Below are 14,076 nucleotides of genomic sequence, written 5' to 3'. Positions count from 1 at the left end.
CATGAATATAAAACTTTTAATATGAGTTTAACATGTCAACATGCAAATGTTGCTTCTTCATTCTTTGGTGGTATGGAAGAAGTTTATGTTATAGCAAGACATAATTTTTATCACTTCAGAGCAAAACAAGGAAATTTTGCTCCTTTTAAAATTCTCAATGATTCTGCAATCTTCATAAGGCCAATACATTCTTATCTCAACAAAAAGATGTATTTCAAATAGCTACTTCAACTGATGCCAAGTACTACCAACTCCCCTCACATTCTGGTACCCTTTTTTTTTTTTTTTCCGGTATGAACAAATCTTTATAAGTAAGCCTCTTTCTTCTTCAATTCCTGAAAGTATATAATATTTTCAAGGAGAGTAAAAAAAGCACCCCCACTCCCCCACAGATTCCATCTTCTGTGAAAGTAGGAGACAAATATGATCCACAGACTGTGAAATAAATAAAGCAGCAGAGATGAGCAACAGCTGGCATAGTTATTTTATGTAGATAATCACAAAATTCTGCTTCCATACTTGCTTTCTTCTTAATGGTCTTCCTGCTGAAACAACCTCAGAATTTCCTGCATCACTGAAACTAGTGCCATTTAGCTGTAATTCCTGTGTATATGTTGTTTATATAAACTTCCAAAAAAAAGTTGGGTTACAAAATCGGGCACCTTTGACAGGGTATGATGAACAGTTTTCTTTCTTTTTTTTTTTCCTGATAAAACATTCTTACAACATCAAAGTCTGGTACCCTTTTAAAGCACAAACTCCAAAGCCTGAGTATCACAGATGGTAATCCTCCGGCTAAGTGTGACAAATTATAATAAGCATACACTAAATGATGCACCTTCCTCAAATGGGTAAAGAAATGCGTGAGAGGAGCATTGAGGGGTTAAGTAGATCACTATCCTTTGCATTTGAAGACGACACTGATGTGGTCTCACTTCCTCTCTGTATGAGTATGGCTGAAAAAAACCCATTAGTGACAGACAGTTCTCTTTTAAAAATCAACTGCACATACATTTACTCATTTAGTGTAAGAAGAAGAAGGACAAGGACTCACTCTTGACAATATTCCTAAACTGAAAAATACATATATAATCTGAAGATATTCTGTGCCTTTAATGCCCCCTAGTGCATGACACAGACGGACGCAGGCACAGATCTAGCACAGTATTCCGTAGCATTGTATCAGATGGTGCAGATTGCTTCTTAAACTCTACAATTCATAAAGAAAATGACAGAGCCAATTAAAGCAAAAGCTCATACCAATGCCTAAAGCTCAATATTGGTTCTCCATACACTTTATACATTTGCTCTAATAATTTCTAACACCTTCCAGTAGATTCTTCTAATAATCCACAGCCAGTGAAATGGTTAATTCAAAAATGCCTTTTATCACGATCTGCTTTAAGAGATTCCTTCCTAAATCCAACCTAAATGGCTTGCATATTTTCTTAGATAAATGTACTCAGAGTGGAGCTTATCTACAGTCTACGTGGCCGATAAAGACATGAAAAGTACTTAAATGCTTAAACTGTAGTTAGTTGCTTGCCACTCAGGTGAAAAGCCAATCAATACAGCATAAAAGGGGGGACCTGACAAGGATGAGGATTTTTCTCTCCTGCAGTGGACCAATCAATCATTGATATAAGCAGGAATGATGAAGCAGTGAATACAATCACCAATGGGACACTGCGGGGAAGGAAATAAAAGTTAAGGAAGTCCTTGCAGCACATGAGACACTACAGATTCGGCCCTGTGATCCTACAGCCCATTCTTTTTCTTCTGCTTTCCTCAGAGCCCTTTCTAACTTTCTTCACACGGTTAGGCTCTCGCAACTCAACAGCGGTAAGACCGGCTCTAATTATCTGGACGGCTCATCAAAATGTTCTCCTCTGACTTGAATTATCTGCTATACTTTTAACTCTTCTCCACAGATGTTTTCTACTTTGAAAACTAGGGACCTGAGCCTGACACATAAGCAAATGGTGTGAAGCTGTGGTTCTCTTTCTCTCTCTTTTTAAGTATAATCCATGAAAAATTACAACTGTATTTGCCAAGATCTGAAGTAGAAAAATCAATGACCTCATCATATTTGCATATAATTTGGTCTTTCACTTATACTCATATCAACAGCATTTTATTGGGTTGGCCCAAAACTTTGTTCAGGCTTGGAAAAACCCAAACGAACTTCTGGGCAACCCAATATTTACCGATACTCTGCAATTTCCTTCCAGGAATAAAGTAAGCACCTTGATGTTCATCACATAATTTATTTTGTAATTTATGAAATATTACATAAAGTTATCCTTGAGTCAAGGTTATACACCAAATTTCTGTAGGCAGAAGCATCTTCTTTTGTCTAGAACTCCTACTTGTCCATTCTCCAACTTCATCTCTAGCCTCTAAGTTCCTGCCATAGTTATCACCTGAGTATCACCTACATACATATATTTAGCACATTCTTATAGTCCAAGACCAATTTTTAATAATCAAATATAAATCTACTCTAGATAACTATTGTTATTCCAAATAACACACTCTGGAATACTTTTTGTTTCTAAGTGAACAACTTTTACCTGTGGGCCAATCGGAAGTGCTTGATTTTCTGTTGCCCTTTTTCCTGACTCTATATTGCTCAGAGTAGTCCACCACTTCCCCTCGAGGTTTCCGCCCATCAGGGGAAGGGGTAAAGAATTTGGTAAGGCCATCGATGAGCCCTTTGGTTTTCTTATTGAACTTCAAGGGGATGCTGCCATCTCTGCAGAAGTCCAAGCCATCTATTTGCTCTAGATATCCATCTTCTGATGACGATGCTGACTGGCTGGAGAGAGTGATTTTACGTTTCCGACCCCTTCCAGGGCCTGTTCGAACTTTGCTGAAGGGACCTTTTGACCTAAAGAATCAAACAGGGAAAAGGGAAACTATTAAAAAGAAATCTTTATATGGTTTCTATTTAATATATGACACACACTAAATAACCTACAACTATATTTTAAAAATTTATATTGTTAAGAATATTCCATAAACTGTAAAATTATATGACTAAAAAGTGATGTTATTAGAAACATCTATTTCTGGGAAGCCTATTCATTTTATAGAGAAAAGAATCCTAGGCCAGGAGTCAGAGGGCATATCTGAGTCATAATTCTGCCACTTACTAGCTGCACATCTTGGACAAATCACATTCTCTTTTAACAACAGTGTCTTCATCTATACAATGAGAGTTGTACCAGAGGAAGACTAAGACCTTTCCAGGTATGAAGTCCAAGCATCTATGCACCAACTCAGAGTTACACTCTTACCTCTAAACATAAGGATGGGTTACTCTCTGCAAGTCAGGAATCAAAAGATCTTTTTACAGGAAAGTTAAAGCTTGATTTAAGATTTAAAATATGAACTACAATACTGGTTCTATGTATTTCAAGCTGCTAATGCCCACTCATTTCAGCTAAACCACCTTCGTCTTAAGTGTACAAAGGGTGGGTAAATTTTGTGAGAGGCTGACAGGCCTAAAGATAGTTTACGTATCATCAAAGGTGAATTACTGTAAAGATACTCCAAAGAAAAGAGAAAATTAGCTACTTAATCTTGCCCCACCTCCTCCAAACCTAGCCCAGTTTTCTAGTCCACAAGAGATAATTATATCCCTGATTTCTGCTAACAGATGAAAATCCACATTATTTTACTTCAGGACACAGAAATGGGACTTAGCTATGACCTCAACAGGAGAAGCTATCCAGCAATCTGTACATATAACAGAAATAAACTACTGAGATTACATCAAGAGAAGAGTCTGTGAAATGCTTCAATAACGTAATTTTTTCTTCCTTGTTTTTTAGGTAAAAGAAGCAATCTAAGGTAACGGTTTAGAGCCAGACCTTGGGGCCAGCCTATTGGGGTTTTAATCTCAGCTGAACACTTACTATAAACTATGCAAGTTAATCGTTCTAGACTGCAGTATCCTCCTTTGAAAAAGGTGAGTACCAACAGTACCTACTTCACTGGGCTGGTGGGAGAATTAAATGATTTAACACACGTCAAGCACTTAGAACAGTGAGTGCCTTGGTACTTTATTAAGGGCTCAGTAAGAGTTAGCCATTATTGTTATATAAAAGTGGCAGCTGTGACAACTGCGTGTCTTTTCACAGAGCAAACAAGTGAACCCTGTGCTACAGAGAAGACCCTACGCTCTTCTCCCCTCACCTTGCCACAAGTACAACTTACACCGTGTTTTGTTTCTTTAACCTGTTTTTTGGACGTCCTATTGGATTAGCATAGCGCCGTTTTATCTGTGCCGCCTTCTTCTGTAGAAGTTTTCGTCCTTTTTTCCTAGGTCGACATATCTGACATATCCACATGCCTATAAAGAAAGAAAATTCCACATAAAAGCACAATGGACATAAATACAGTGAAAGAGTTCAGATACTCTAAGCCAGGAGTTCTTAACCTCTTTCAGGTCAAGGACTCTCATTTGAAAATCTGATAAAAGCCCCCTAGAAAAATAAACATGAAAACATACACACACAAAATTCTACAAACAACTAGAAGAGACTCACAAATATCCTGAAGGCCACACATGGCTGAAGTCCACTGATCCTCACTTTATACCCAGAACCCACATACGGGCTTCTAATTACTGTTCTGCAAGAAAAGAAGCCAGGTTCCCATAGAGGAATGGCTGAGTCCAGGGCTGGAGCTGGGAAAATACAAGATAACCTGGAACAGCTTGTGGTGCCAGGAAATAAAGAAGTGCTCAACAGATGATGAAGGCATGTGAAAAGGACCCAGAAGCCAACGTGAAGGAACTCCCAACAGCCAGATCTGGGTCAATCCAGAAAAAAAGGAATAATCACAGCAATGGACTATAAGCCATAGAATAAAATAAATATCCATGAGTCCATAATGATTTGAATGGCTGAATAAATAAATAAGTGGGAGAAAGGGATCACTCCTACTTTTTTTTTGGGGTGTGTTTTTTTTGTTTGTTTTTACATGTCCATTTATTAAACAAGAACTCCTCCATGACAATTTAATACAGTATTTATTAATGATTAGTGTTGAGAAAATTATTTCCCCCTACATACAAAAATACAGATTTGAACACTATGAAAACAATCAGGACAAGTACCGTGAAAAACTGGTTCTTCAAAAGAAATAAAGGGGGAAAACTGAGGGCAGCATGAGGCTTTGTCTGCTGATGGGGACAAGCCAACAGGAGCACAGGCTTTGGGGTCCCCAAGCCACTCCAAATGGGTAGAGTCAAACCTGGGAGCCCGTGGGAGCCAGGTGGTGCCCACCCCAGGGCATCCGTATTGGCTTCAGAAGCCAGGATGGGAGCTCTGACAGCAAAAACCAAAGTTTGCCAAACAGGCATCAGCTCGGATCATCCCACAGCTGGGGATCACTCTTTCTTATAGCAGAATTACAGTTAGTAAAGGTAGAAGAAATGATGGAAATAGAAAAATCATCACTATGGAGACAAACAGCACAGTAAAAAGTGGTGCATGCACGAATCAATGACTGATGCTAAAGGAGATACAAAGCAGAAAAAGAGTAACTTTAAGGTGTCTGTCAAGTTTCTCCACTATAATCAAGTGATCCAAGTTCACACCACTACTAATAAGACGCAGCAGTATAATATACCCCTGTTATGGTAACATGAAGAGGGCACTACATCACTTCTCTAGTATTCTTGTCAAACTGCACAGCCTCAGTCCAATCGCAATAAAGCAAGAGACAAACCCAGATGAAGGACTTTCTACAAAATACTTGGCCAGTGTTCTTCAAAAGTGTCAAGGTCAGGAAAGACAAAATCTGAGGAACTGACTGGAAGAGAGTAAGGAAATATGACAACTAAATGTAATGTGACATCCTGGATTGGATTCTCAGGACCAGAAATTCAAGTAAGGCCTGTAGATTAATCACATCAGATCAATGTTAGTTTCCTGGTTTCAGTGACTGTAAGATGTTAACATTAGGGGAAGCTGAGTAAAGGGTACAATGAGAACTCTCTGTACTGTTTGTACTACATTTCTGTAAATCTGAAGTTACTTCAAAATAAAATGTTGCCTGCTTTAAGCTTCCATAAAACTTCTTTTGTAGGCATTAAATACACAGGAATGGAGTCCTAAGAAAATCTTCACTATCTTGAAGGATTCTCAGAAGGCCTTTTGTCCACATTTCAAGTAAATGGAAGAAGCAGGAAATGTGGGATACTTATTCTTCCAATACATATAAATGTAGGCTCTTCGAAAGGTGACAATCAATAGTGGCACAGAGGGACTCAAGTAAAATCCTAAAGTGGAATAACTTGGCTGTAACTAAGGTTGAGTCCCTTTCCATCAACAGGAAAAATTTCTTCAAACAGACACATCAAGTATCCCATAAGCATTTTACTTAAGAAACCTATAAATCACAAAATCCAAGTTGAAAATGGAATTTATGGTAAGACAAAGCAGGGAAGACTAATGATTTTTTTTAAAGAAACTATAAGCATAGGATAAGATGGAAGTCCAACCAAGAGGCAACTGTATCCCAACTAAATACCTTTCAAGACACAGGAGTCAAAAGAATAGAATAACATTATTAAGCTGTATTCTTCTGATTTGGGCACCTGTTTGTTTGCAAAATGTTATAAAAATTTTAAGGTTTTCAATAAATCAGAGGCCCTAATAGCTTTAGGCCCCTCAAAAGTGATGAGCTGTGATATAATCAACATGACCTAATACAACTTCACTTCTTCCTTTCAAGAAATAGATATTTCAAACTATTACACAAGGCAAGTATTTTGCCCTCTAGCTATAGAGCTGGCAAAAAATTATAAATGAACACCTTCACCCTCCATGGACACTTAAATAATGAAAACAGAGGAAACTAACAATAAATCCACACCACATAAGAATGTTAGGATGCCTAAACAGAAAGGCTATCCCCACCTTTATGGTGACTGCTCGCTCTCTTCCTACTTATACAACACCAAATAGAAAGATGCAAACTATTCTCTCATCTTAACAAATCAGATTAAAAAGTGCTTTCACTAACCTGCCCCTTTATATTGCCAGACTGATTTCAGAAAGTATTTCTTACCTTTTGGCATCCGGGTGAGTGGCGGATCACAACACTCCATGTGAAAACCTCGGTCACAGGAATCACAAAAGAGCATGTTATCCTAAAGGAGAGAAAGAACAGTTCGGTTCAACCTTGTGAAACATGTCAGGATCATGACTTCATGAAATCTAGGAAGCTCCTTTCCATAAAGAAGATGACTTACCATAATAATACAAGTTCCCTTAATTTGTATTAGTTGAGGAAATGGACAGCCTGAGTTAGCTTTGCTAACAAAAAAAGTTTTGCTTCATCCATCTTTTTTTTTTTTTTTTTTTTTTCTTTTTGCTGTATGCGGGCCTCTCACTGTTGTGGCCTCTCCCGTTGCGGAGCACAGGCTCCGGACGCGCAGGCCCAGCGGCCATGGCTCACGGGACCAGCCGCTCCGCGGCATATGGGATCCTCCCAGACCGGGGCACGAACCCGTATCCCCTGCATCGGCAGGCGGACTCTCAACCACTGCGCCACCAGGGAGGCCCTGCTTCATCCATCTTTAATAAAGAACTAAAATTTCATTACTTTTAAGTTTATCCAGTAGCCAGATAAAAGCTAACTTTAGTCTGTTTTAATAAAAGAAGAGAAACGGATGACTGTAATTAATATAACTGACCATCCCTAAATGAATACCTCCATATTACTCAAACAAATTTCACGAGGTTTTTTGTTTTTTTTTTTTTCTTTTGCGGCACGCGGGCCTCTCACTGTTGTGGCCTCTCCCGTTGCGGAGCACAGGCTCCGGACGCGCAGGCTCAGCGGCCATGACTCACTGGCCCAGCCGCTGCACGGCATGTGGGATCTTCCCAGACCAGGGCACGAACCCGTGTCCCCTGCATAGGCAGGCGGACTCTCAACCACTGGGCCACCAGGGAAGCCCACGAGTATTTCTTTTAAGTAGCTAGTCTCTCTGCAAACATACAATTAAGGTGCTTTAGAAACTACCTAGAAATCATCCAAGTGTCATTGAGCAAGTATTCTAAACTAATGATGTGTAACTTGAAGGAGCTACTGTTCTAAATTCTGCTGGACCAAGTGACTGAAAATAACCAACCACACTTAGAGGAAAATGCCAGTTGTACATTCTACTTCTAAATGAAATATTCACATTGGAAGATGAAGATACTCACTGCATTTTTGCCTTGATCTCGACAGGAGCTGCACGTTTTACACTCGATGCACTGCCACCGTAAGGCCTTCACTCTAACCGTTAGCTCGGGGGAAAACTTTAAACAGGATGGATGACCTAATAAGGGGAAAGTTCGCAAACGCAACAATGAAGAATCATTCTGTAACTGTATTAAAGGAATGAGGTAGAAAAAGGCAATTTTCTTAAATCAAAACATCAAGGAAAACAAGAAGCCCCTGGAAGCTTGCCACACACGCCTCATCAGGACTGCGCACTCAATTCAGTTTTATGCGTGCTAAATACATCACCCTCCCCAACTTGATTATAAAAAACTTGACAAACTCCAAACTTTTATTAAGCCTGCATTAATTAAAGCATTATGTGTGTACACGTGCTCCCATGCATACGAATACAAAACATGCCTGGGACATTTCTGGAAGAGTAACACAAAAACTGTTTACAACTGTAACATCCTAGGATATAGAGCTATGAATATTTGGCAGGAAAAGGATTTTACATTTTACTTTATACCCTTCTGTGCTCTCATTTTTAAAACAATAACATGAGTTACTTTTATAACTAAAAAATATATTTTAAAAATGCCATCATTTAGAAGTGAGTTATGGGGCTTCCCTGGTGGCGCAGTGGCTGAGAGTCAGCTTGCCGATGCAGGGGACGCGGGTTCGTGCCCCGGTCCGGGAAGATCCCACATGCCGCAGAGAGGCTGGGCCCCTGAGCCATGGCCGCTGAGCTTGCGCATCCGGAGCCTGTGCGCCGCAACGGGAGAGGCCACAACAGTGAGAGGCCCACGTACTGTTTGCATGCATGTTTGCATGCATGCATGCATGCATGCATAAATAAATAAATAAATAAATAAATGTGAGTTATGTGCTCATGATTTAAGGCACTCAAGCTAAAACTAAAACCTAAGCAATACTTCTACTGTGATTAAAATTAATAGTAACAGAAAAAAATGTTTCTTCTCCCAAAAGTTAGTATCAGTTTGATTCTCAAAAACGTAGGGTAGCCAATTTGCTCTTAACTCTGAAAAGATTTATCCCTTTCCTCTAAAAACTGGTTATGTTTATTTTTTTCAGTGAGAAAGCGTTGGTTAAATTATCTTCTCCCCTCTCTCTTCTATCCCTAAATAATTTTCTCTTTTCAGAGATGATAAGAAATTTATCATCAAAACATCACTAACATCCAAGGAAAATGGAAGAGATGTAAAAAATCTCACCCATAATCTCGTCCTAGAACAGCCTCTTTCGTGTCCTACTCTTCCTTTGTAAACTAACTAAAGCCCTTGCATGGTTTTAATTATAGAATATATATGGCTTTGTTTTGCTTTTCTTCATTATTTTATTCAAGCAAACTTTATATTTACGTTCCTTAAACTGATTATATTCCACTGACTTGACACTATAACCTACCTGACCATTTCCCTGTTGCAAATATTCAGACAATTTTACCCATAACAGTATTAGATCACTAAAGTGAATTATTTCATGATGATAGATTATTTCCTTCTTTTAAGTTAATTCCTGAGAATAAATTCCTGAAAGAGGAGTTGGTGAGTGAGATGAAATAAACATTGTTATAGCTTGAGAGGTAGACTTGCTCTGCCAAAATATGCTTCAAATCCTATGATATAATACCCAGTGCCACCAGCAAACCACAAATATTTCACCGCAATTTTATCAGCTCCAGTTTGGGCTCTCTTATCTTTCGAGCTCTATAAAAGCTATAAAATAACACTTCGCTGCTGCTTTGGTGTGTGCTCCTATTATTATTTGGGTAGAACGTTTTTCACACGCTCAACTCTTAACTTCCTCTCGTGTGAACTGCCTATTCATAGGCTCTGCCCCCAGACTTCACGTTTAGAAATGTAAGCACACGCTCTATACTTCAGAGCTTTTGGCCCCTTGCCATATTTAATGCAATTATTTTTCTCAAACAATTCTTGCTTTTTAAAATTTGGGGTATTTTAGTTCTCAATTTGAAAAATGCCAAATTTCGTATACTTGACCATGTCCATACTTTCTTCCTTGGTTATTCTGAGAGCCAAGCTCCAAGCAGCCCTCCTGGCAGTAACACCAGTTCACAGCCTTGTGTAGTTCTCTCCCACACCAAACAGGATACTGCTGAAATGACAGCATGACTTCTAAGGTAAGTATAAGAGATGCTGCCAATTCCACCTTGCTCTTTCTCTCAGATACCTTCTTGGGGGAATCAGCCGCCACCTGTGGACACTCATTTAGCCCTATGGGAAGGTCCACAGGGCAAAAAGCTGAGGCTTCCTGTCAACAGGCAGCATTAACTTGCCAGCCAGGTAAATGAGTCACCATGAAGGCCTTCAGATGACACAGGCCCAGGACCTGCGATCTTAATTGCAACCTCATGAAAGATCCCAAATCAAAACCACCTCGATAAGCCACTCCCTAATTCCTGACCCAAAGAAACAACATGAAATAAACAATGTTTGTTGTTGTTTTTAGCTGCTAAGTTTTGTAGTAATTTATTCCTATAGCAATGGTAACTAATAGTTATTTATCTTACTAGTTCTTTAAAAGTCCCCTCTACAGTAAGATTTTCAAAGTACGCTCTTCCCTATCTTACAGAAACTCCGAGACCACCTCAAATATAATGCTTCTTGGAAGGCAGGGCTACAACACAACCCTCTCCCTGCTCCCATTTCATTCCTACCTCACCTAAAGCAGATTCATTTTTATCTGTTTTATATATTTGAGTTCTCATAAGATTTCTTAAGGGTTCCATTACTAAAATAGTTTGGAAATCACTGTATTGTATGACATGTCACTATATTTTTGTCTAACTTGTATGATTTTATGGTTTGTATGTAAGGGTGAAACCCACCCAGAATTCATTTTGGTTTGTGGTATTATGCTGGATATGGTCACCACTACTCAAGATCTCTTCCCTCCTCCTTCTAATGCCTTCTATACATAAAAACCGAAAAGCTGAAGACTATACTTCCCAGACTCTCTTGCAGTTAGGCTCTAGATATGAATTAAATTCTACCAATGGGATGTGTTTGAGTGATTTCTGAAAGGTAGTAATGAAGCAAAGACCATCTTCTTCCTGATACTGTTTTCTAATGAAAAGTTATGAAAACGCCAGTGTCTACTCTCCACCTTCATGGCTATCCAGAAGCAGTTGTGACGATGGCCGAATTCAGCATTTCAGCACCAGCTACAGAACTCAACGGTTCTGCAGTACTTCCCACTTCCACCTCTTCCAGACGGAGGCAGATGCAGTGGCTCCCTGGTGGGCCAGTTCTGCAACGCCCCAGGAATCAGCCCTTGAGGCCCAGTCCAGAGCTTGCCTCTTCAGCCCTTCCAACGATCTCACAAAAACCTGATTCTGGTATTAAATTCCTCTCCCCTTGAAGTATGTAGTGTGTTTTCTGCTTTCTGGACTAAATCCTATTTGTCACTGGTATAAAACACTGACTATTAAGCCAATGATTAAAGATACTGCAAAGCCTCATAAGTTCTTAAAATGCAGACCAAGACTATCTCTGGAATTGACAAATTAGGAGACTCTTTGCAAAACCTTTTTTAGAGCCCAGAGTTTCACACAGCTCACTAAATTGCAGTGTCAATGCTCTATTTCCCAATGTGACATATGTAAGTTTCTATCAAGAAAAACAAATCTGTTATCATCCTGGTTCTATTCATGAAGCCTGAGGCATAAATCAAGAAAGATAAGTAGTGATTATTAAAGAAACCAGCAATAACTTCTAACTGATTGCTGTGATTTGAACAGATGTTTGATAGTGAAAGATAAAGACCAACAGAAAAAAATAAGTCTATGGAAAGCTTTTTATAAAAACAACAATCACAGCTGAGGCCTGATTTAACTTAACTGAATAAAACATTTCAACTATACATTTAAATCCCTCCCTCATCTAGAAGCTCATCTCAGGTACCTAAAACCAGAATCAAATTAAAATGTTCCTTTCTTAAGGACCAAGGGTACAAACTCCAGTCAAACATCCTCTCGCCTGAGGGCACCTGTCACAAGGACACAAGGGCTACATACCACTGTTGCCGCAGTCTGCACAGGAGATTAGTTCCTCTGGCTTCTTTTCTCGGTTTTGGTCTTTTGTACCAAGACAGAAACTACAGATGGGGATTGGTTCAGCAACTGGCTGTAAAGAAAAACACAATTCACTCAGGTACTGGGGCTTTTTTTTAGTATAAATATAAAGACATTACAATTACAGTTGTAAATTCCTTCGAGAGTTACGTATAACTTTAGGACAAATGTATCCCCCTCCTAAATTTCCAACAAAGTAGGTGAGTTTTTACCAAGCTGCTTTGGCTGGGCCTTTACAAACGGTCCCCATAGTGACAAGTTTGGTCCAAAAAATCATATCCCAATCATGTTGGTCACTTAGAAACTAAATGATACAGTGTGGATTAGGCAAAGCAAATCCATTACCTAAGATTGAAAAATCCAACTGAATTAAATAAGCACAAGAAATCACAGTATCAGCCCTTAAAAGGCATGTGATGTAGGAGAAAATTAAGATGTTTAATAAGCATAATGAAAGGTAACAGTAAGAGCTCTGTACAAATGGGAAAGATAAATTCCGACTGTGGCTTGGAGGAGAAGGGCTGAACGAGGAAGATGACACATATTAAGTGCCAGTACTTAATACATGTGTGTTATGGTATCTTAAGAAGCTTGTCCAAGGACAACAGATAGTAATTGTTAAAAGCAGGTTTAAACCTAGGTCTCTAGGTTCCTCCACAACGCTGGATGGAGAGAAAGGCAATACAGGTAGTATAAACAAGGTGAACTTCGGTTTGCAGTCTGCCAAGGCTAGTGCTTAAAGGATATGGCTTCCGTGATGAGCGGAGGGAGGAAGACTAGACCGGTTCTTTAAGACTGCCACTGAATGTCTTATAAAGAAGTTGGACTTTATCCTGAAGAAAAGACGAACAGGTTACTGAACCAAGAGATGATCAACTGTATTTGACAAAAATAATTCCAGTAGCAATAACAAAGACAAACTGGGGAAAACCTAAAGATAGGTAGAACATTTAAACAGTGATTGCAATGGTCTGTTGAAAACAGGATAAGAACCGGAACCAAAGCTAAGGGAAAGGAATAGGAAAACACAGCTATGGACTCAGAAACCAGCTAGTTGTGGAAGTGATAGAAAAGGAATTAAACATGACTAACTTATAACTGAAAAGATGGTGATGTCATCAACTGTGAAAGGTGAGTCATTTTAAAGAAGAAAACCAGGAGGAAAGCAAAGGGATGATGAATCTGCTTTCAGGTGTGTTTAGCTGCAGGTTCTCTCTCTCATTCACCTCTCAACTACTTACGCTAAGCACTGTGCAGGACAGTGATACAAACCCCTCAAGATGCTTTTAGGCTACAGGGGAGAACAGATGTTTGCAGGTACCATGATAGGGAAACAAAGGAAGAAGTGATCAAGTAGGGGAAAGTGGTATCAGGGAAAGGCTTCACAGAGGTATTTGACAGGCAGGCATACCTGAAGGGGATGTTCAAAGAAAATATAGACTCATACAGAATTGGATATGGGAGTTGGGAGTTGGGAGGTATGAGCTTAGTTTGGGACATAATGAGGTTAAAATGCCTAAGAAACATCAAAGGGGCAATGCCCATGGATCTGGAGTTCAAGAGAAAAGGTGGTCTGGAAATAAAAATCTGGAAGTCATAGACAGTCAGCCCTCCATATCTGCAGGTTCCACATCCTTGAATTCAACCAACTGTGGATCCTAATCAGTTGAATCTGGAACCCGGACCCTGCAGATACCTTGAGGGCTGACTGCACATACAAAATGGCAGTAAGG

The 14,076-nt window shown here is 39.4% G+C and overlaps 1 protein-coding gene across 1 annotated transcript in view; it reads right to left on the bottom strand.

Annotated features, from left to right (window-relative positions):
• KAT6A (lysine acetyltransferase 6A) overlaps positions 1-14,076 on the bottom strand; it is a 109,081-nt gene that overhangs the window by 40,258 nt on the left and 54,747 nt on the right. Inside the window, exons 3-7 of the mRNA XM_082608492.1 lie at positions 12,287-12,395; positions 8,226-8,341; positions 7,084-7,165; positions 4,222-4,357; positions 2,574-2,890 (exon numbers count right to left, since the gene is read on the bottom strand). Of these exons, the coding sequence (XP_082464618.1) occupies positions 2,574-2,890; positions 4,222-4,357; positions 7,084-7,165; positions 8,226-8,341; positions 12,287-12,395 (760 nt within the window). The remainder of the gene's footprint in view (positions 1-2,573; positions 2,891-4,221; positions 4,358-7,083; positions 7,166-8,225; positions 8,342-12,286; positions 12,396-14,076) is intronic.

This window comes from Mesoplodon mirus (assembly GCF_964341445.2).
Source record: "Mesoplodon mirus genome assembly, chromosome: 20".
Lineage (NCBI taxonomy): Eukaryota > Metazoa > Chordata > Mammalia > Artiodactyla > Ziphiidae > Mesoplodon > Mesoplodon mirus.
The sequence above is the reverse complement of the archived record's forward strand: the minus strand, read 5'-3'. Positions and strand labels throughout refer to the sequence as shown.